The sequence below is a fragment of the Grampus griseus genome (genome assembly GCF_964374135.1).
Source record: "Grampus griseus genome assembly, chromosome: 4".
NCBI classification, from domain to species: domain Eukaryota; kingdom Metazoa; phylum Chordata; class Mammalia; order Artiodactyla; family Delphinidae; genus Grampus; species Grampus griseus.
The window spans coordinates 36,775,941-36,800,873 of NC_138997.1; the positions used below are offsets into that span (position 1 = coordinate 36,775,941).

A 24,933-nucleotide genomic window follows, 5' to 3' on the forward strand; every position below is an offset into this window, starting at 1 on the left:
TTTTTTTTTCAGATACTTTGCAACTGAATCTATTTGTGAGTGCTGATGTAAATGTGCATATCGTTAAAACATATGTGTGTGAAATAGAAAACTGTTTAAATTTAGCAGCAAAGATTCTGCAGGTATAACCACAAAACAAGTTAACTCATATGTGTGTGTGTTTATACGTTTTTATACATATGTATTTGTCTGGCTATGGTTTTCGAACCAATCCTGCTTTCATCTTCTCCCCTGATCGTGCATGCACCCGCTGCACCCCAGCCCCTATACCAACACCCTTGGTCCCAGTCACTGAACAATTTACTCACTGGGTTAATCATTCATCCACATGGCTGTTCCATGAGCACATTTGGAATGCTAGTGCTTTAACCCCAACTGACCCCTAAGGCCTCTGGGTACCTTCCTAGCTATTTAGCAGGAGCATTAAAAAAAAGCTGTGAAGAGTATTAAAAAGATACTCCCTTTAGAAACATCATTACTCTGACTAGCATGCCCAGATAGGTAAAATTTTGTCACTGAGGGAATCATTATTATTTCTGCCCCATGGTTCGACCATTGTTTTTGATTTCTGTGTCACAGCAGGCTGCTAGGAAAATAAGGAACTGTGAAGTATAACTCAGTCCCACCGAGACAGTGGCAGCGCTGGACAAGAGGCACCTTGGCCCACTGAAAACATCACTTCTCTGAGCATTGGTATGGAGGGAACACATGTGATCGCAGGACTTTGGAGTTGGAATGAATCTTAGTTAAAAGAGTTTTGTCCAACGTTATTTCACAAGTGAGGAACCTAAAGGTGAGGGGGTAATATCACTTACCACAGATCACACAGTGGTCTGTGTCAGAGGCAAGACCACACAGCTTCTTAATTAACCACTGCTTGCCCATGTGCTAATTACTCATCATGAGGATTATTCACATTCAGTATTTTTACTGCCTTGGTAAGTCTCTGACTCAACTCTTTTCATAAGGAGACAGAAATATACAGGAAGGACCTGATTTTGTTAGCAGCTAAAGTTAGGCTATGCCCTCAGATCTAATGAACAATTAATGAATTTTCACCCTCCCCAGATCCTGGGCTGAGTACTTCCATATACATTGCCTCAAAAACAATCCAACAGAAGCCCAGTGAAAAAGACAAGAATAACCCAAACAAACAAAAACAGAACCCTAAACGTTTCCAAAGTTAAATACATGTTTTGACATCTCAACTTCTGGATTGGACTTTTAAGCAGAAACCATGTGCTTCTCAGCATCATTAATAGGGAAGCATCTGTTTACAGGGGGGTTAATCAGATAAATGAAAGTTGAGGTATCTAGATTCAATACTGAACTAAGTTATCAGGCTTGGTTGTTAAGAGAGGGTGTCTACATTTTGCATTTCCCTGGTTCCCCTCCTTCATCTGAGTATTTGTAGTAACTTTGGTTTTTTTCATAAAAAGAAATATCAAAGTCCTATATTTTATGATTTCACTTAACAGTTTTTAATTTCTAAATATTGAAAAACTAAGCAAATTCCTCAGGTGTCACCTATGTTTTAATCAAATGTCTAATATTGAAATGGTAAAGAGGGAATATCTTACATGTATAAACAACCTGAATAAGCTTCAGTGCCTCATGAAAAACTTTAACTATTTAGAAACACAGGTTGTAGAACTGCAATAAAGACAATGAAATGCCCTCTCTACAATAAACACATTTAAAATGTATCCGGAGGTGGTATACAGAGCTTGACAAATCAGGATGAAAAGTCACCTTCCAAATGTCTTTACAGATGCCATTTAATCAACAACCACAACAATCTTTGAGCAGTGGGAAGGAGGTTGGAAGCCAATAGGTTTTTATTTAGGATTAACTGTCTTGGATTCTATGACTAAGATAGGAAGGGGAAATGTATTCTCTAATGAAAAGCAATTATGACAATTCAGGAGTTTTTTAGCAGCTTTACTGAGATATAATTCACATATCATAGAATTCTCCTGTTTAAAGTGTACAATTCAATAGTTTTTAATATACTCAGATATATGCAATGATCATCACAGTTAATTTTAGAACATTTTATCACCTAAAAAAAGATCTCATATGTTTTGGCTACCAACCCACTGCAAACTCCTTATTTTCCCATCCCAGTCCTAAGCAATCACAAATCTACTTTCTGTCTCTGGATTTCTCTGTTCTGTACTTTCTTATAAATAAAACTCTCTCTCTCTCTATATATATATATATATAGTCTTTTCTGACTGGCTTCTTCCATCTAGCACAATGTTTTCAACGTTCATTCACGTTGTAGCATGCATCAATACCTCATTCTTTTTATGGCTGAACAATCCATTGTATGACTATACCACTTTCTGTGTATCTATTTGTCCATTGATGGACATTTGGGTGTTTCTACTTATTGGCATTTAGGAATAATGCTGCTATAAATATTGATGTGCAAGTTTCTGTGTGGACATACATTTTTCATTTCTCTTGGGTATATACCTAAAAGTGCAAATGTTGGGTCATATGGTAGCTGTATGTTTAATCATCTGAGGAACTGTCAGACTGTTTTCTAAAACAGCTACATTTTAAATTCCCATTACCAATATGGGGGGGGTTCAATTTCTCCACATCCTTGCCAATACTTGTTATTACGGAACTGTTTGATTCTAGCAATTCTAGTGTGTATGAAAGAAATGGTATCTCACTGTGCTTTTGATTTGTATTTCCCTGATGGCTAATAATGCTGAGCATCTTTTCATGTGCTTATTGGCCATTTGTATATTTTCCTTACAGAAATGTTTATTCAGATTCTTTGCCCATTTTTAAATTGATTCTAATTGGGTCAAAATTTTGATTTGTCTTTATTTTTGAGTTGTTAGTTCTTTACATATTATGGGTAGAAGTCCAAAATCAGACATATGATCTGGACATACTTTCCTCCCATTCAATGGGTTGTCTTTTCACTTTCTTGATGGTATTAATTCAGATATTTTTGAAGAACTCAACTATATTCATCCTACTTGTCAACTTTTAAACACTTTTGTTTTTCATATACTGAAGAATATACTATCAATAAGGCACGGACTTGTAATTGTGGGTTTTTCACTACCATAGTAGAAGTAATAGATCAGCTATTGTACAATAAAGCAGGAAGAAGCTCATAGTGAAAACACACGAGTTTTCTTCCTACTTATGTTACTCACAGTATGACACTTGGCAAGTCATTCATTCTCTCTGGGTCTTAATGACCTAATCTACAAAATGTGAGGCTGAACTAACTGAGTGGTTTTAAAATATTCTTGGGGAGGGGGAAGGGTAAGCTGGGACAAAGTGAAAGAATGGCATGGACATATATACACTACCAAATGTAAAATCAATAGCTAGTGGGAAGCAGCCGCATAGCACAGGGAGATCAGCTCAGTGCTTTGTGCCCACCTAGAGGGGTGGGATAGGGAGGGTGGGAGGGAGGGAGACGCAAGAGGGAGGAGATATGGGGATATATGTATATGTATAGCTGATTCACTTTGTTATACAGCAGAAACTAACACACCATTGTAAAGCAATGATACTCCAATAAAGATGTTAAAAAATAAATAAATAAAAATAAAGTAAAATATTCTTAATTGGTGAAAAACTTATTTTTAATGAAATATTAAGTGGAACCCCAATACATAAATAAAATGTTTCTCAGTCATATAAATTTATTGTTTACAACTCAAATTTGTAACATTTCTTTAAAATTCAATCAGTAAGTATAGAGGGGCTATATTAATACAAACATTTGAAACATGAGATTATGGGTGACGTTTGCAATTTTCTATCAGGGTCAGCATTCGGTTTGGTTGTGTATTCTCTAACAACTTTAGGAAATTCCGATATCAGATGAATTACAAAAGATTTCTTGCAAATTGAATGAGTACTTTAAGAGCTTGCCTTACAATCTCATTAACACTCTTCAATTAAAGCAAAGAGGGCAGGAGAAGATTTATTCTTCAGGGTATTGTTTCTGTTGTAAGTGCTCTATGCTAAAATATATCTCTTTAAAAGTAAATTTGAATCAGCATTTGCAAAATCCCTGAAGCACATTCTGCAGGATAAAGTATACAAACCAATCAGCTACTAGAGTATTCCTTCCAGGTTCATAAATTTGAAGGTTAACACATAGATCCCACTAGGATCACCTGTGATACTCCTGTGCTGATAGGACCTCCTGTGGCCACTGATTTGGTGAAGTAAACTGGATCTCATTAATTTTTCTTGAGAAAAGGACAGATGGAAGAGGAGGAATGGGAGAAAATAATCCTTGATAGAAATAATCCTTCAACAAAAGTACCACTTTCAGCAGATATTAAGAATCTTCCTGAACTCAGGAGCCTCAGAAACCTGATAATGGAGGGGAAACAGGAAATTTGAAAAGACATATCCTTAGGCTTCCCCAAAAATCCTTGACCCTGAGGGTAGCAGAAGACCTCTCGCAGCTGAGTATGTATCTCTCATGAATAGTCATGTTGAAGACCCCTCTGCTAAGGCACTGGGATGGGATCTCACCCACCGGCCTCTTCAAACATTTTGAAGTCACTTACTAACCATTTTAGTATATGAATAGGGCGACCATACAAGTTGTCACCCAAACTAGAACACCGTGAGAGTGAGAGGTAGCACTGTCAATAATTAGCCTGGGACAACAGTAGTAAACTACACTGTTACCAGGCAAACTGGGATGAATGGTCACCCCGGTTAGGAACCTCCCCCTCCCCCAAGAGGAGATCCTGCTAAAGGACAGGCAGTTTGCAGACATGTACCACTACTCTTGTAAAATATCAACATGTCTTCCATGAATCTTTACTATTTTAAGTTTAACTTAACTTTTCAACTTTTTAAACTAAGCTTTTGAAGTTATTCTAAAATGTAAAGAGGTCAGTCAGCTTAAGAAACATCGGATATGTTAAGGGAAAAAAAATTCACTTCTGAATTCAGGGGGCTGACAATATGCAAAAGAGAATATAAAATAAATATAAAAGTTCTAATTGCTTTAATAGATATGAATTTGATTTATATCATTTATTTTAACTACATCAACATAAAATAACTAGGCTTTACATTCTTGGAAATACATGTTGGTTATAGATGAATATTTTGGGGTCCTTATCTATTTGGTTCCATTTATTGGATTTTTCTTTAAATATGTTTTCTGTTTATATCACTCTATATTACTTGATAGAAAAGATCACATCTTTTATCCTTCCTTCTTCCTTTTAGCTCTATTCATAGCACCATGTAGCTTATTCTTCACATGATATATTCTCTACACTGTATTAGCTAACAATTTTAAAAGAAACTTATTATCAAATCCACAAATACTTTCCTGATTGCAAAGTTGCAAAGCTTTTTTTTTTTTTTGTCACTCTGATTACCAGCATATTTTCATCCAATGCTTTGCCACTCCTCTTTGATACCACTGAGCATCTGGGGGCTGAAATCTCTTCCAAAACTAATAGTCAAAATGTTTTTTTCCCTGTATCTACAGGTTATTCACTAATCTACATTTATGATATGAGGCTCATAACTATGTATTATTAGTAAAATGGAACATCCAAGATAAAAGAAAAATATTATCCCTTTTTATAATTCAAAATATTCGTGGAAGAAGGTTGGTTATTAATGATATTTGATCTAAACTGAACTTCTAGGAGTTACTTAGATATGTGACTACAAATAAATTAGTAGTTTACTATTTATTTTAACATTCATCCATTTGAAAGTAGGTGCTGATAGTGACACGGGCTGGGGGAAAGGATGAACAGTTTTGGCCTACCTTTCTGTTTTTCCATGATTTTAAAATACACTCACCTCCTCCAAATGGTCCCCATATGACTCGGCGGATGGACTTGACCCAGTCTTCCATATCATTCTGGGTGCTCGCCATAAGGAGGTAGCTCTCATGATTTGCTGTCATCCGATCTCGATCACCTCCTGTAAGAAGACAGGAACATTAACACGTAAGTATGTGCTCAGCCGAAGATTCCCCATCAGCAGCCTCCTAGTGAATCCCTGAAACATAAACTGTACCTAATGCAGCTAGCACTAGGTTCTACCCAATGAATCAGAAATATTTACCATGGTTTCATCATGGGAAAAAAAAAAATCTGCTTAGAAGGGAAAGGCTCTTATGTTTCCAAGAGAAAGCCAGCAAACAAATGTCATTCCCCAAACAAAGCCTAGCTTTTTGTCCTAGCAACAACCCATAGGCCTGTATTAACTCATAATCCAATCTATTCACACCGTACTGCTGAATAGGGAAAAATAGCAAAAGCAAAATGAAAGATGGAGAAATGGTCCGCAGAGCCTGAGTTTTCATTCCAAGCAAGCGCAGAACAGTCTGAGTCTGCTCAGCGCACACAGTGAGGCCACCGGGCGCATCATGGTTGAGTACGAGTCCCAGGAAAGGGAAAAGAGCCACATGTGAGAATCTGCCCCAGAGGTCCTCCTCTGTGCTCTGTCCTGGAAGGGGAGCCTCTTACCCCAAATCATACCTTCAGGGGGACACACAGAAGAAGACACAAGCCTGGCCAGTCTCAACGGCCAAATTAACACCCCAGATGGCCCTGCCACCTAAGGGTTAGCTTTAGGAAACCCCAGCAGTACCTCCTTGCTTGCTGGTTTCTCTTACCAGCCCCGCTCCCCACCCCCTCACTGGTCGAAAACAACTTATACACTTTAAAACCTTTATAATCTCTAAAATCAACTTTGAAATGCTGGAGATCTATAAAGCATTTTTATGCTTAAAGGAGCATTTCTGAAAACAAGTATCGGTGACTGCACTGCTTCATTCTCTTTGAAAAAACTAGTGTGGTTCACAGAAGGAATAATTAAGAAAATGGACCATTAAGTATTATTTAACTGAATTCTGATAATATTTCAGCATTATACTGACTGCTAAGGTGCTCAAATAATCTATGAACGATTTAATTTTCACTAAGTGCTGTAAACTTGCAGCCTTGGGTTGGACTAATTCATACCGAAGTGTTTTGTTTGTTTAAGACATTGTCGTTGTTTGTTTTTAAGTGGATCAGAACAGATGCCAACTGTTCTAATTCACAGCCCTTCAGTTCTGAGAGCCAGGTACCGCATGTTGCAACTGAAGGGGCTCAAAAACAATCTCCTTTGTGAGAAGCGTGCAGCCTCCAACAGGCCCCGCACTTCCTATTCTTTCACATCCAATCTCATTCACAAAGCTCTGAAAACTCTAGGCATTTGAGTTTGTGATCTCTGAGTTTTATACAAATGTCCTAGGTTGAGAAATACAACTCTTCTAGCATTGATGCAAATTAACAGAACAGGTGCAAGGTCAGAGAAGTGAAATAACTTTAAGCCAACCAGCTGAATAGCCAGCATTGGTGTTTTACATTTCAATACAACTGAATTTGGGGGTGGCATGGGTGAGGGATGCCATCAAATCAGTTCCCTAATGTTTACAGATCTCTTGAATAAACAAGATGAGCCTTCTCACTTTAAAGAGAACATATCACTATTTGGGAAACAATGACTTTCTTACACCTCTAGGTCTAGCCTAGGTCAATCATCACTTTAAGCAATTTATGTCTGAAAAAGCATAGGCTCAGGAAATCAGAGAAAACCCTTCTGAAATCGCAATTCTATATTATATTAGCTGTTTAACTTCTGGGAAAGCACATAACTTCTGGAAACTCAGTATCTTTAGTCATGCTTTAGAAATAATAATCCCTATCTAGTAAATTTTTGTGAGAATTAAATGAAATGAAGTTAATATACTAGCACTATGTTAGGCTAAAAGAGAAATTCTGTAAATATTAATTCAGTCTCATTTAACTGCCTCCCATATCTACAAATGCAAAAAGGACATATTATATTTAATTTGACCTCAGAGACATACAATTAGTGTAGTATGCTAGTGAGTGCTTGGGAACAATTAGTCAATAATACACATATACAGGAGTTTTTATAGAAGGCTGTCTTTCTTTGATATATAACAATGCACATTAAAGTTGTATACTGTGCATGTAGGAAAATTTGCCACACATTAACATGCATATGCATGGCTGTATGACATATAAGTCGCAGAAATAAATAAATGACAAAAGAAAAAGATGCTTTGCTTGGCGTGGCACAGTACTAAAATTTATTCTGTTTTCTGATTCACCTGTAAAAAATTACCATTTTGAGATCAGAATATTTTAATTATTGTCTTTGCCTGGAGGATGCTTAGCAATTCAGACAGTTATACCCTGCTGTGTCACTCCCAGCCCCAGCAGAAACAGTCCTAGTAATGAGAGTGAGTGACAGCCACTGGAGTGTGTTTCTGCCTGAAAGCAGGGAAAAAAGAGAATTATAAGCACAACTGGCCATTATCCCCTGACTTTTCATTTGATTCCCTATCTCTGCCAATGATGCTGTGTGTCTGACCCCTGAATCTCACTTCGACTGCCAATCACAGATATGAAATTCTCATCTGTGAATTTCATCCATGGATATAGATCTTGATTCCTCAGTGAATTAGCAAAAGACAGGGAGAAGATTTAGAAAAACTTTTTTCTATGAGTCTCAGTGGAAATAATAGACTCATTGCTAAGAATGTGATTAAAACAATTGGAGACATTTATATAGATATGAACTAAATTCTCCGTACTAAGGTTACATGATTTCTAACTGGAGAAGCCATTTGTTCTAATTCATAATCCTTCAGTTCTGAGAGTCTGGTATTGAGCCTTGCAATTGAAGGGGCTCCAAAACAATTTATTAAATGTATAATTTGATAAATGAATAAACTCAATATTGACTTTCAGCCACATGGATCAAGTTTCACTCTGTTTGTTAATCCTTTACGGGGCTTAATGTTCGATTTACCTATTTGTGAATCTAAAATTCTTTCCAAAGGTGAAATTTTAAAAAGCAACCTTAAGATGTAATTATCACTGGAGTGAAAGTATCATAGTCATCTTCAATCCATATATATGTGTATATAAGTATGTATATATTATTACCAGTATACATTTTCCACTCTTAATTTCTGCTTGAACATAAATATCTATGCAGTGTTATTTTTATTTTTTAATACTACTCTAGATGATGGTGGATTTGCACACATTTTAAAAGACACAATGTATCAGTAAATTGTATACACCTTCTAGATGTTAGCTCGGGTTGGTAGCAATGCTTTGGTGCTAGGGTTAACACTTCAAGCGTCTGTGATTTTAAGTTAACCAAGTAGGTCACATCATTCAATCTTATTTGTTTATATGTAATTGAAAGTATGTGTACATTTCATTGGAATCTTCTATATATTTGCATTTGATATGAATTTTTGCCTTCCCAGAAATAAATTCTCTGAAATAAAATACCTGGCATGATTAACTTTTGCAAAAATTAAAAAGTAGATTAAGAAAAGCCTAGTGGGTTGGTGGATGGTCTTATTTTTAATGTTTGTATATCAAGGGATGATATAGAGAGCACAGCAAATGGGTTTGGCCTTGATGAGATGGAACACCTCATTTTTCCATGAGATAAAGAGGAAGACAAGGTCAAGTTACCAAGAAAAATCAGGAACTTCAAGAATGTGGACCAAAATCTCCACTGAGCTCAAACTGATAAATCCATGAAGGTGGCCAGGAGAGGATGGTGGACTAGCCGTACTTACCACCAAAAGACAGCTGCTATGAGGAAATAAGAGCCCAGTGTGCCAGACCTTCCAATCTCTCAAGAGAACCTGGAAGTCTAGATTTATGCAAAATGTCCCCATTTTGAAAATCTGGCAGCTATTTCAAAGTTTTAAGAAACTTCACATAAAGTAACAGAGGGGCAGGTTATAACCCTGGCAAAAAGGCTACCCAAAGCTGAAGCATTGTTTCACTATGATGAGTCAACACGTTGAATAAAAATTTCTAAGAAACAAAAAAAAAAAAAAAGAAAAAAAGAGAAAAGCCTAGTGAATTTAATAGATTAAGAAAAAGCTTAATGTAAAATTTAAGAATAGGTTAAAGAAATCTACATTAAAGTAGGTGCACAGTTAATTCAAAAAAGAAATACAAATATTTAGCATATGAAAATTTCAACTCCTCTTATAATTACAAAATAATAATTAAAAGATAATCATATTTTTGATGAAAAGCTTTGCAAAGATTTTTAAATATTTAGGAAAAATATTGGCAATGGTATGCTAAGATATACATGCTCATTGCTTATAGGAGTATGGATAACATTCCTTATGATGCAATCACTACAATAGGATTTTGAAGAATATTTATTAATATGAGCTTTTATTATACACAAGGAAATATACAAATTTAACATATATGGTATCTCTATTTTCATACAGGTAAAAAGTCAGATAAATAAGATACTAGGTTGAAAAACACAATAATTTTAACAATGATTACTATGAATGCTAGGATTGGAAATTATTTTGCTCTCCTTTGGTACTTTTCTGTATTTTCCAGATGTTCAACCAAGTGTTGTTTTATAATGCATGCATTATTCCAGATGTTCTAACATGTGTTATTTTATCAGCAAAAAAAAATTATTGAAAAGAACAAATGATAAGAACTGTATGGTCATGAAAGCACTAATCAATAAAAAGCCAAGGTGAGCTGGAAGACAATTATTGCTAACTCCACTCAGTGTTGCTTAAAATTGTTTGGTTTTGAATTCTCACTAATTTGCCTACAACCTCTTCTCCCTCTTTCCCCAAATACATCTCTGAGTACATTCCCAAGGGAAGATTTGGGACAGGAGACCAGCGTTGCTCAAAGTACAGACTACGTCACATAACTAGGACTTTCTCAGTGAAATAGACTGCTATTTTTCTTAACGAATATATTTTTTAAAATATTTTACTGAATTTCTTGTGTGGAAATTTCTGAAAATAGTTACTTAAGTAGATTTTTTTCTTTGGAAAAAAATAATTGTAAATTGTCAAAATTATGAACTATAAAGCAAAACAATTAATCAGAAGTGAAGTATTATATGTGTATCATATAAAGATGTGTATCATATTTTAAAGCTATACAGTGAATTACTTGTTTGTGCTTAAACTTTAAAACAAGTTGCTCAAGGAAAACTGTGGTCACCGAAATTTAGGTTCAGTTTCCAAGCAAAATTCATGGTACAGACCTGAGGATATTTCAGTGAACACCTCTGATACTGTTAATAATTTCAAGGGCAAAACATTTCCTTATTTCCAATTACAAATCAGGTCAAAACTAACCCTAGTGCACTACCCATTTAATTAGAGCTTACAGAAAAATATTTAAATGTTCTAAGTAGGGTTATCAATTTTTACTCATACCATTGCAAGGTCTTAATTTTTTAAGCATTATTTCCTTCAAAACAGTTTGAGTCTTCATTACTAGTAGAGCTCTAATGATAAATTGCAAGATATAAAGTAAATTCTGAAGCATATCTGTAGAAAATTACTGAGATAGAAAAACATTTTTTCCCTTTTATGGAGAATGATACTTGGAAAACAACCAGTGTTATGTGAAGTACAAGCAAAAAAACTGTAGGTTTCTATGGATGCTATCACCTCTTAGTAAACAACAACAATAATAAAACAGCATATAATTTACAAAATAAAGCCAGAGAACAAATTGGCCTCACATTCAACATCATATTTAATTTTTTCATATTGTCTCATGCATTATAGAGATATTGTTCTCTGAAAATTAAGGGTTTGGGGATGCTCTGCTAATCAAATTTTTTCCAAGTATTTCTTCCTCAAAGGTTAATTTCAAAATATCAGAATGGCAAAATTTCAATGCATTTTGTCAACAGAAAATTTGCATTAATCTTTAATGAGATTTTGAAAATTTTAAAACCCTTAAACCAGAAAATGAGAATTAATTAAGGCCAGTGGCTGTAATCATCATTCTGTTTGTAGTTTGCAGTCAGTACACAACAAACACATTACTAAACGTTGTCTTACGTTATAATAAAATTAACGTTACATTTTAATTTCATAAATACTTTATAATACTGTTTTACATACTTCCTATACTCCTTTCTAGGTTATAATCTCTTTTTAAGAAGGAATCATCCAACAACATATAGCTACATTATATTTAAGCTAAAAGTAACTATAAATGTACATTTGTCAACTGATTATAGATTGATTGATATTTATTAATTATGGTAGATTTCTTTTTCCTTTTTTAAAATTAATTAGTTAATTAATTAATTAATTTTTGGCTGCATTGGGTCTTTGTTGCTGTGCGTGGGCTTTCTCTAGTTGCAGTGAGCAGGGGCCACTCTTCATTGCAGTGCATGGGCTTCTCATTGTGGTGGTTTCTCTTGTTGCAGAGCATGGGCTCTAGGAACATGGGCTTCAGTAGTTGCAGCACACGGGCTCAATAGTTGTGGTGTGTGGGCTCTGGGGCATGTGGGCTCAGTAGTTGTGGCGCACAGGCTTAGCTGCTCCACAGCGTGTGGGACCTTCCTGGACCAGGGATCGAACCCATGTCCCCTGCGTTGGCAGGCGGATTCTTAACCACTGTGCCACCAGGGAAGTCCCAATTATGGTAGATTTCTAATAATTAAATTTAGAAATGATTTATTGGGAGTCTGTGTACTTGACTACAGATATAGAAAGCACTGACCTAAAAATTCTATACCATACAAATTATTTCTGATTGCCTTTCTACAAACTTCACTATAAGAAATGTCCAAATATGTGAATATTAGAGCAACAGTGCTGCCTGGATCAAATTGCAAAAACAAATATGTGCTTACAAAGAAGTACTGAAAAATGGTTAAGAGTTAGGACAGTGAAAGCAGACTCCTCAAGTTCAAATTACTCATTGACTAGCTGGGAGATCCCTCAGCTTTAACTGAGGGTGATGAGTACCTGCTTCACAGTATTATTGTGCATTAGTCTGATGAATAATACCATAAAATATCTTGTATAGTGCTTGCGACATACAATGCTCTGCTGTCGTTGTTATTGCCATGTATAATAATTTTGATCCTAAATATTTGGATAAATTAAATATTTATAACTTGAATCCTTTAAAATGCAGGAAAGTAGTTTACTTTTGGAAATATGTATATTCTGACTATATTTGTTAAGAAAAGTCCTTTCTTAGGAAAGTAACAATTTATCTTTCAAGTAAATATTGATTTTCATATTGGTCATGTTTTAAAAGTACAATTGTGATACATTTAAATGATTAATGAAAAATGTAAAACCTTAAATAGGCACAGTTTATATTTCCACTAATTTTTCACATTTCTTGGACTCATTCTATCAAAAAACCTACTATTTGTGCTGAGTACATTAACTGTAAAAATGATATAATTTATTACATTTTGGGCAATTGTCTCCCAGATTGCACTGAGCAGTCAATAGGATCTCTGTTTAAATCCAACAATATATTTTGACTTTCAATTATGTCAGAGGCTCAGAATCTAGTTACTTCCTTCTCAGCATCTAATTAAATTCTTCTGATCAAAACTTCTGAGAAATTAAAGTAGAACATTTCCTTGAAAGAGCCCGAGTATCTAGAATTAAGTCTTCTAATTTAGGTTGGCTTTTTTGGGAAACCAATGAATTCAAAATTTTATCTGATTGATATAGAAGACAGGCAGCTAGAATAAATGACATGCATATTCAGATCAATGTTACTCCAACAGTGATGACAGAGATGGAAGTCACAAATGAAAGCAAGTCTTAATGAAATAATCTACAACTTGTAGCAAATGGAATGCCATTCACAGTTAAAGAAGAAAGGCAGAGAGTTTGTTGCCTTGAATGAATCTAAAATTGAAAGTGTTTTTCAATCAGGAGATCCCTTAATAGTATAAACAATTACTTTAATATTGGGGAATATTGGAAAATTTTGGAGAAATGTTTTGGAGTTATACTGAACTTTATATTCCATGTGAACATAACAATAAACCTTTTATTGCAGTGTTTCTCAAAGTGTAATGAAACTCATCTATGTCCAAGAAGATGGGAAGCAACTGAGAACTTGTTAGAAATGCGAATGCTTGGGCCCAAGTCCAACTGAATCAGAAACTGTGATGTTGGGACCCAGTAATCTGTGCTTTAAGATGCCTGCCAGAAGATTCTAATGCACCATAAAGTTTGAGAATCAATACTCTTGTAGAAGAATTTGCTATAACAGGCTGAGGCTATAATTTTAGAATTGGTGTATTTCAACCATACTCATCCTATTAGCTTGTATCCATGTCTTATGCTTTCACTGACAGCCATTCAACCAGAAAGTATTAAGCTTTAAAGCTATGAATCATATAACTTATCTAATTGCTTATTTACATTGTAAATGATTAACACTCTGCAACTAGTTTTGCAAGGACATGTCATTCAAGTTGGGATTACTGACTAGCAAATTTGTGGGCCTCATGAATTAAAGACACCATACTTTCATCAGAGTAAACATTAGAGCATTTATTTTTACACTTGAATACAGATTCTTTATACCTCTTTCCTTGGTGCTCAGAGTTTGACGAATGAAACAGAACATTGAATTTGAGGAGACACGTCATTTTTGAAGATCTAGATTAGATCTAGAGGATCTAATCTAGAAGATCTTTTAATTTAATTTAATTTAATTTAATCTAGAAGATCTAGATTAAATCCTCTCATTCAAAATGATAAATCATTTTTGAATAGTGCAAAACTTCAAGATGAATAATAGTATCAGTTGACAATTGCAGGGTGAATTACTTTCATGTCTCTTGATTTATTTGGTTTCTACAATAACCCTGGGAGGCAAAGCAGAACATTCATTCATTTATTCAATAAATATTGATTGAGCACCTGTATTGTTCCAGTCACTCTACCAAGTTCTGAGGATACAGCAGGGAACAGAACAAAGGTCTGGACTCATCCTTGAGCTAGATATAGATTTGGAAGTCATCAGTGTGACAGTATAAAAAGATAGAACTGGATGAGGTCCCCAGGGAATACCGTAGCTAGAATAGAGCAAAAGGAGTTCAAGTGAGCACCAACTTTTAGAGACTGAGAGAAGGAAGAGGAATCAGCAAAGAAGACTGAGAAGGTAGGAAGAGAAACAAGAGAGGCTGAGTAAAGAAAGTGATCAAGTGAGTCAAATGCTGTTGAGGGAGTTAAAGAAAATGAGAACTAAGTACAGACCACTAAATTAGGGGAAGCACGGGTCAGGGATTAGACAATATGGATATTACTGGTAACCTTGAAAGATCAACCAGGCCAGCACAAATAAAATCATCATTGGAATGTATTCATAAGATTATGGAAGAGATTGACATGTACAAACTGCTATATTTAAAATAAATAACCAGGGAATTCCCTGGTTCTCCAGTGGTTAGGACTCCATGCTTTCACTGCCGAGGGCTCGGGTTCAATTCCTGGTCAGGGAAGTAAGATCCCACAAGCCTCGCAGGGCAGCCAAAAATAAATAAATAAATAAAAATAAAATAGATAACCAACAAGGACCTACTGTACAACAGCACAGGGAACTCTGCTCAATATTCTGTAATAACCTAAATGGGAAAAGAATCTGAAAAAGAATAGATACATGTATATGTATAACTAAATCACTCTGCTGTACACCTGAAACTAATAAAACATTGTTAATCAACTATACTCCAATATAAAATAAAAATAAAAAGATTATGGAAGAGAGAAAGCAGAAACAGCCAGTATAAACAAGTCTTCTAGGCACTTTAATGTATTGAGGAGCAGAGAAATAGGGGCAGTGATGGGTGGGTAGGGGAGTTGTGAGGACAAAGGGATTTCAGATGAGAAACATTACAAAATGTTATATTCTTATGGGAATTATTCACTGGAGAGGGAAAAATTGATGATGTATCAGAGAAGAGGTTTAAAGACTCATCCATATTTCTTTAAAGCTGTGCTCAAAATTTCTCACTCTCCTTAGGATCTTTAATAAGGTCTGACAATTAATATAATTGATTTCCCCTCAAATTTTATTACTTTCAAAATATATAGAACATCTAGAAGAGAATCATTGAAAGAAAAAGAATTCATATAGAGCAGCTGTTTCTTCACAGCTCTCCCTGGGGGCAACGTAAGGAGGGACTAAGGTTAAATTGATAAATCATTTTTTAAAGTTAAATTTTACTATTTTTATTTGAACACAATTTTTAGTTATTTGCTCAATAGGAAATTTCTGGCAACTTAATTTGGACAATTTTCTTTATACCTTATTAGTTTTAACTGCCACAGATGCTAATTAGCCAATTTTACATAGCAGCAGTTACATAAAATGTGTTTTGGTATATAAAAAGAATTGATATTTTAAAATAAAATGCTATGATACATAGCTCAAAATTAAATTATTCCTCTCAACAAATGGCAACTAGTAATCATTGTGATAGTATAAAATTAAGAGTAACTCTTTGATTTAGGTTTAAATTCTGTTCTTTTAAGCAGCTAAAATTACTTTGCAATCAGAACAGCTCAACTGTACACTATGCTTTGTCTCCCATAGTTTATGAATTTTCTGAGTTTCATGAGCTTTCATGTATATATGTTTGGGAGGGTAAGGTGTAAAATTTGTCTTAAGGATCTGGAATTTGAACATAGCCTTTCAGGTAAAGGCACACTACTTCACAGAGCACACATTTATATAATGTGTCAAAAACCTAAACTGACAAGATCATTGGTATTTCAGAACTATTATCACTTCCACTGATAAGGATACTTGCGAATATTTTCCTAACTTGCTTGATAGAAATATATTACATGTTAACTCTATGATTTCCTTAAGTGTAACCTGTTTCCACAATGAACGTTGAAAAGAGTCTCTATGTTCAATCAGTTAATTCCTGACCCTATGTCTGGGGTTAGGAGTGTCACGTAATTGTCCCATTTTCATTACATATAATTCCAAGACCCTACAGAAAGAGTAGGCTCAGAAGGGCACATGTTGCTCCCAAATTGACTACAGACATAGAAGTTCCTATAAAGAATACTATTCCATATCTACTTCTTAATCCAAATTTAGAATGGTTAACACTGCTAGAAGGGCTACAAAACACAGATTTTCTCTTTTTAGTTCTCATATTGGTGATATGAACACATTTTAGGATGATTTCTTTTAAAATAAACACATATGAATACACATACATAACTGCACTGAGGTTGGTTATAGATCATTTGATGTATTCCTTAAAACATGACTCCTTGTAGGCAAGACTTCTTAATTCAGTCTCACACATTTCAAAAAGCTGAATTTCCTTTCAAAGTCTCTGGAATTAAAAATTTTCACTACTTATGATAGGTTAAACCATCAGTTTTCAATACCATCAATATAATGACCATACACTCAGGATTAATAAGTCAGATAGGAAATTTTATTATTAAAGGAAGGTGTAGGATCACTTCAAAGTAAATCAGTTGATGAAGAGATGGTTTAAAACCAAGTAGCATATGTGTTGGCAGAATTCAACTAATACAAGTGAATATTTGAATTTTTGAAAGAAAAATATTTATGGAATCTAAATGCTTGAACATAATAGGTTGGCAAGTATTCATTACCTACTTGGAAAGATATTGGTAGATCTCTATGTCTGCCTTGGAAGGTGTCAGAAATACTTATGAGAATTAAATATACTGTATGGTTTAAAATGATTCAGTGATTTCAATTAGTGTATAGACAGTGTTTAAATATTTAGAGAAATCTAGTTTGTCAAATTCATGTTTATTGAGCTTTAACCAAAAACAAATAAAAGTTATATTTAAATCATAACATACAACTTACTAGATTTATATGTAAAATAAGAAAAACTGGAACTATGATTGAAGGCTCAGAAAACTCTAGGGTTCTACATCTTTAATTAATGGAATATTAATTTAAATACAAGTAGTATTGAGGAATGTTTGCCTGACAAAAGGCACCCCTCTTAAACAATTTTTTAAAAAATCCTTGATGGACACAAATTAATTTTAATGCTCAGAAATATATCAAATCCATCTTACTAAAAGACTAAACTTCTTTCTTTTTACTTCAAATTGGATTCAATCTGGCTAATTATATCAGAATTATTATAGAAAGATTTTTCTTGGGCTTTTTAAAAAGTTAATTTTATAATTTTAGGTAATATTAAGTAAGCAAGTAGATGAAAATCTGAAATTCTGCCTTAAAACTATGACTCTCCATAACCATTTGCAGGCAGAAAACATAAATATGGAGTCATGTCTAAAAATCACTTAAAACAAATGAGAACCATACTAAGAGAACCATAATAAAGCTAAAAAAAACTCAGAATATTTCAAGAATTCCTTCCTATTTCTCAAAATAATCTGCAACTACTTCCAAAACCTTATAAAATAGTTATTGTCCTTAGCAAAGAGAAGTATAATGTCCACTCAGGACAACAACAATGTTTCAAGTTCTCATAATTATCCACTTATCCACAAAAATGTTATAATTTAAAAAGCCACCCAGCTTTTATATGAATTTGGATAACTCCAAATGAGAACTTAAAGAGTAACAGAGGCAAGGAAAAGCCCCTAGAAAATGCTCTCAGACCTTTCACATTGTTTCTGTTTTTCTGTTATGTATTATCTTTCATATCTAGTACAAATATCTACTTCTTTGAATTCCTAAAGCTCTACAATTTTCTAGACACATGCAATAAATCCAAATTTGATCCTGCCTGCTGATAGATTGATGCTGTGCATCTCATAATTTTAAATTGAAGAGCAATCAGCCAGAATCCACAAGTCAATTCAACTCAACATACCGTTATTAATTAACATTTAATGAATACCCACGGGTGTCTGCAGTAGCATTAGAAGTCAGTAAACCACTTGCTGTTTGGGGGCATGTAGTCTAATTCATATATAACTACCAATCTAAATCTGACTAAACTCTGAATACAGATTGGCAGATCAACGGACATATTGTTAAGCTAGAGGCAAGATTCCTAAAAAAGAAAAAACAAAAAAACCCAATGAGAAACAATAGAATACTTTTTCAAATATAATGTAAGAAAGTCACCAAAGAGGTAGTAGATATATGTATGCTATCTTTCCTGATCTTTTATGTGGCGGGTGGGACATGGGGGCAAGGGCATAAAATGAATGGATTGACACACATATGTTTATATATATACATCAAGAGATAAAAAGAAAAGGGATATAAAGTCAGTTATTTACTGAAGAAGAATGTTTTATAGTAGAAAGCAAGATTAAATCAAGGTCACTGTGTTTCTCTTCAGTAGAGTCCAAAAACATCTCAGAGTTAGCAAACTCAATATTTTAGATAATGGAAAAACCTGACCCTTTTCAGAAGATGTGAAGAAAGCAAGCCTGAACTAGCTGTGATAGCTGTTGAAAGATCTTTCTTGAATAACTTAATAGAGGATTAAAGGATTATATGACTCCATTCACTGAACATTATTATTTATTGCTCTTTAATATGCATACAAGTTTGACCTCAAGCATATTGAAACCCATGAGGAAGACCTCATGACAGTTTACAACATATTAAAAAGAAAGAAGTGAGCAAAAACAGGGAAATCATTCAGTACCAAAACTAGATGCCAGCACAAAACAACCATAAATGGGAAATAGTGGGATTGCTTACCGACTATTACAAGTGATCCACCACCCAAGACAAAAGTTACCATATGAATCCAAGTTAGAAACTTAATTTGTTGATGATTTGTTTGTTTGCCCTTTTAAAAATATTGAACTGGGGCTTCCCTGGTGGCGCAGTAGTTGAGAGTCCGCCTGCCGATGCAGGGGACATGGGTTCGTGCCCCGGTCCGGAAAGATCCCACATGCCGCGGAGCGGCTGGGCCCATGAGCCATGGCCGCTGAGCCTGCGCGTCCGGAGCCTGTGCTCTGCAACGGGAGAGGCCACAACAGTGAGAGGCCCGCGTACCACAAAAAATAAATAAAAAAATTGAACTGCTTGATGTACAATATTGTGTTAGTTTCAGGTGTACAGCTTCTGATTCTTTTCCATTATAATTATAAGATATTGAATATAGTTCTCTGTGCTATACAGTAAATTCTTGTTGTTTATCTGATTGTTTGCCTTTTAATCTATAGTTTCTCAGCCTAATAACAGGTTATTATTTTGTAATCTAGAATAAGAATTTGGAAATAATAGTATGTGTCTAAAGAGAGTACTCGTAACAACTGGACATAATTATTGGTTTTTTATACATTGTCTCATTTAATCAGTAAAAGTAACCTGTGAGATAAGAATTACTGTGCCTGTTTTACAGATGATAAAACTGAGCATCAGAGAGGTTTTGTTCATTTCCCAATATCACATAGCTAATAAATGGAAGAGTTGGGGTTTGAACAGGTTTCAATTTGACCCCAAAGGCCAATTTTCTTTTCCCATTATTATTGGTTTCTTCAGAATATGCTTGCTCTATGCTGTTTGCTCTTTCAGGAATCACCTTGTGCTCTCTGTACAGCATTTCCTTCCTCCTTTCTTCATTAGAACCTTTAGAGATCTTACCCCAGGGAGAAACCCTGCTGACTTTCCAAGTAAAATTGGTCCCTCCCTCCCTGACTTCCATAGCATTTTGTATGTATCTCTGGGATAGCACATGTAACATTACTTGGTAATTAAAGTGGAGTGGCATCATATAGGCATTTGACTTACTGAATTCAAAAATCTGTGTTCACTATTAATTTTTTAAAAGAAAGTACTACCCTTAGTGGTATAAATTTCCAAGTATCAGGCCAGGCTCCATTAAGAGAGAATGTGCCAGATATCTTCCACGTGCCCCTTCAAATACACGCTGCACTTTTCCACCCAGCTTCCTCCCATGGAGACTAACTTGCATGGATGATAGTACTGGATTCCCATCCTTATAGCTTTCCACTGGGTTGGGCCAATAGGCAGCCATGGCAGGGATAGGAGGGAGGAAGAAGTGTGAGATCAGGGTATTTATTTCCCTGGCTCCCTAGCTCTGGGGTTGCCTTGAGTCAGCTCTGTATTCTGACCAAAAATCACTACTGGACCCTAGAAGACTTTACTACATGGCACTCTTTTTCAGAGTTCCACTAAGACCTCTCTGCCGTTGCCCCTTACACCGCAGACTGGAAAAGCTCCTTCACTATTATCAGACCCAGGTTATTTCACTATTGTTTATAATCCCACACAGCCTATCCACACTTTTTAAGTAATACCTTTGTATAGAAACTTTCTTCAAATTATGCTAATTTGAGTTTGTCACCTTTTTCAATTGGGACTCTGATTAAAACAGTTAAGTTTAAGTAAGTGATGCATTTTGCATCTTTTAAATCACAACATTCTCCTCATTTCTAAAGCCTAGATATGTAGCAACTTCAGTGCAAAGAAAAAACAATAAACTTACAATTAATTTAATGCCACACCTATTTAAATTTTATATACTTTCAGGATTGCCAAGACACCGTGAGGAGTACAGAACGCATTTATGATATGCTTTCTCCACCAGGACATTATAATCTTATTAAGGAGACAAAGCATGACACGGAAGAAAATTATAAAGAAAGCATGAACTGAACACAGTCAGATGCAATCATTTATGATACAGAGAATAAGAGGTATCATTTGTTAAGAAAGTAAGAAATAAATACTGATTTATGTAATCAGGAAGAATGTTCTGAAAGCGGGGGAACTTGAAAAGTGTTTTGATAAACAGTCTCAAAGTCCAGGTGGCATTGTAGTCGGGGAGGGAATGTAAGTGCGTGTGGAGCTCAGCGGGTTTGAAGACCTGGCTCAGATGTCCCTTCTGCAGTGAAGGTGCCTCGGACTGAGTTGGCTTTCCCATGCTCTGGACTTCTTCCTGCCTACAACTAAGCTCTGAGAAGCTCTGCAGCCCCCACAAGAGACTTCTCTTTGGTTCCATGTCCCCTGAGCCTTCCTTAGCTCTTCCTGTATATTGCCATCTTTTTCCAGGCTCACTGTTTGCAAATAACTGCTTCATTATTAGAAGATTCCTGAGACAGAGAGAGTAGCAGCAAGGCATCACTTTCTGCATGAGTTCATCGTCAGCAACAGGACATGGCAGGTACCAAACTAAAGAAGAACCATTGATACAAAGATGATTAAGTCACAATTCTTGTTCATAAGTAGTGTGCCATCTAGTAGAGGAAATTAAGAAGTATATGAATCTCCACTTTCTATTCCCAATAAAAGCAGGGGCATCGTGGGCAAATGCAGTGCTTAAACATATACAGATGTATACATACACTCATATATATACTTGCTCACACACAACACTTTTGCTGGGAACGAGGTATCAGACAGAAATTCATTTGCACATGAGCTAATAAAAAAGAGAAAATATATAATGTTGAAATCATTCATGAAGTCAATTTCAAAGAGTTTGAAGTGCAAGATCCTTGATAAATATCAAGATAATACTTTTTTGAATTGAATTTGTCGTGATGGATCTACTTAGGTTTCATAAAGGGATTCAGGTGAGAAAAATATATTGAACATTTAAATACATGTATAATTGTAAATAAAATAAACCAGATTTGTTTTGCTATCCATTTTTAAGTTGGCAGCTATAGGAATACCAAATGATAAGTTGGCCACAGGGGGGCTTTCTCTTTTTCTTAGAACCTGGGAACATATTAACACTAAGAATATATTAACAACTACAAAGAAGCAAGGTGGTAATTTGAAAATTCAATACAGGGGCTCAGAGTTTGGTCAAGGCTGAGCCATTATTCCACAGTAAGATGTCTGAGCAAGCAAGATTTCTTGCAAATCATAGTTAACTTTCTTTTCATTTTGCATCTACAATGAAAAATTTAAAAAATTAATCAGTTCCTTGCATATTCAGTCTCCCTTTTCACCAATACGTGCCCTCTTGCCAGGACGTTAACCTTCTCCTTCATTTAAAATATAAATAATAAAAATATCTCTCTGATTCATAAGGAATAGTATGGACTGGTAGGTGAGGGGAACCTGCCTTGACTAAGACCCCTGTTTAAATACAGGAGATCACAAATTTCATGTAGCTCAGCCACATCTCCTTTATCCCGTTCCTCATGAAATTTTGGCTGTGAATCAACCTATTATTGACTTTCAACAATGCTGGAAACTTTACTGTTCAATATTATGCACTAAAAAATCTCAAACGCTATTAATGATGAAACTTTGATATCTATTATTTATATGAAATATGGGGTCAGTATGGTGATTTTTTTCCCTATGATTTTCCATAAACCTTTTGAGTTTTCAGCTTATTTTAGTTTGTAGAGCAAAGATTAGAATGGTACAAAATTTAAGGAGCACCAAAATACTTAGTAATCAAGATAAATGATATTTTAATAACATATTTAACCAAAACAAATTAACATAAAAAAATCCATCATGAACAAAATATCAAAATAAAGGCAAGATTACTATTCTTAATTCTTCCTTTTGCCTTAGGTTCCAATATCACTATTACTGATGCTGGCCCTGTTAATTTGAATATTATCAACCCCAACTAGTACCTTCTTTCTAAACCCCCTTTTCTGCCAAGTGAGGATACTCCCTGTCTTCCCAATGATATGGTCGTCACCATTTATTTGACTCTGAGAAACAGCAGAGAGTGATACAAGCAACTTCCTCACATAAATGATGAGTTTTAGTATGCTGGAAAAATCTGTAATGTACACTTTGTATGCTGGTAGTGGTTACCATAATTCTGAAATATTTGTGATGGGTTTTCACTATCTTTCTTTTGTCAGAAGACTGAAGAAGAAAAACAGTGCCTGCATAGTCTCTTTATTTTAAAGCTCCTGCATATAATACAGCTCCTGGACTACACAATGTGTCTGGCCTCTAGCACCAGGTTAAATACAGCTTAGCATTGACCTTGTGCCAAGATGAAATGAGCCGATGGCCTTATTTCAGCTCCTTCTTGGCAGATGTCCAGTGTACTAATTGGCACTGAGGTGACAGCATCATGAAACCAACCAAGGTGAATTAAATGTGAAAAGTAACCCATGGACACAATTTCAGATAATCTACATACTTGAAACCAGGCATATGAAGTTTTATTTTTCTTTGCTTCACTAAATGTGAGGGGGAAATTAACTGCTTTTGACAGTCCTGCTATCATTATAAAGTAGAATGTTCTTTATATGTATTTAAGAATAAGGTACAACAATGAGCTTTATATTCCAGGTAAGACTGATGTTCAATGGAAACCAAACACAAGGGAAGCTTCTCCTCATACAAAACACATGAAAGCAGGGCTCTTCGTCTACCTGCTTAACATTTTCAATTAAATTCACTGGGTAAAAAGCACAGAGTCATTTTCTAAAAGGGAAGAAAGAATTGGAACAACAGATGACGGGGCAGATGAAGGAAGAATAGAAAAAGGAAGTGTACAGTGTGAATATGGATACAGTACATAAGTCCATTACCACAACTTGTTTTTAAAACTCTAAACAACAGATTATGTTTTCTGAAGATATAAGAGGATTAAAAAAAATTTCTTCTACTTAAATGAGATAATGTACACAATGTGCTTAGCTTAGTGACTGGCCCATGTGACCTGAAGAGATGCTGATTAACAAATCACCCTCTTTTCTCCCCTTTTCTGGAGAGTAAAACTAATGATTCATTGTTCTCCTTGTTTGATAACATCTTTCAATGCTATGGAAATGCTTCCTTTCTTAGAATTGTGACTGTATCTCCACCTCTGAACCCAAAACTTCTTTAATACTTTTTCCTAATGGAAGACAAGTACACATTAAATATAATTCAAACTTCTTCTGAGCATATTACACTAAATTAAAATACTCAAGCAACTAATTTTGACAAATTCTCTGTCACCTGAGCCCTGACCATAATTTTAGATCTGATCCTCCAATTAAAGGCAAGAGTTAAGCATTTGTAATTTGTTCTTTACCAGTCTACTTGTAAAGTCTTGTGATGTGACAAGGAGCACTCACCAACAATACGTGTTTTGCTTCCAAACTTCAATTCAGCAGAT

The 24,933-nt window shown here is 35.0% G+C and overlaps 1 protein-coding gene across 5 annotated transcripts in view; it reads right to left on the reverse strand.

Moving 5' to 3' along the window:
• ARHGAP24 (Rho GTPase activating protein 24) overlaps positions 1-24,933 on the reverse strand; it is a 507,712-nt gene that overhangs the window by 65,242 nt on the left and 417,537 nt on the right. For all 5 annotated transcript variants that reach the window (XM_082653461.1, XM_082653465.1, XM_082653462.1 and 2 more), the window contains one exon: positions 5,833-5,955. In XM_082653461.1, coding sequence (XP_082509587.1) covers positions 5,833-5,955 — 123 coding nt within the window. The remainder of the gene's footprint in view (positions 1-5,832; positions 5,956-24,933) is intronic.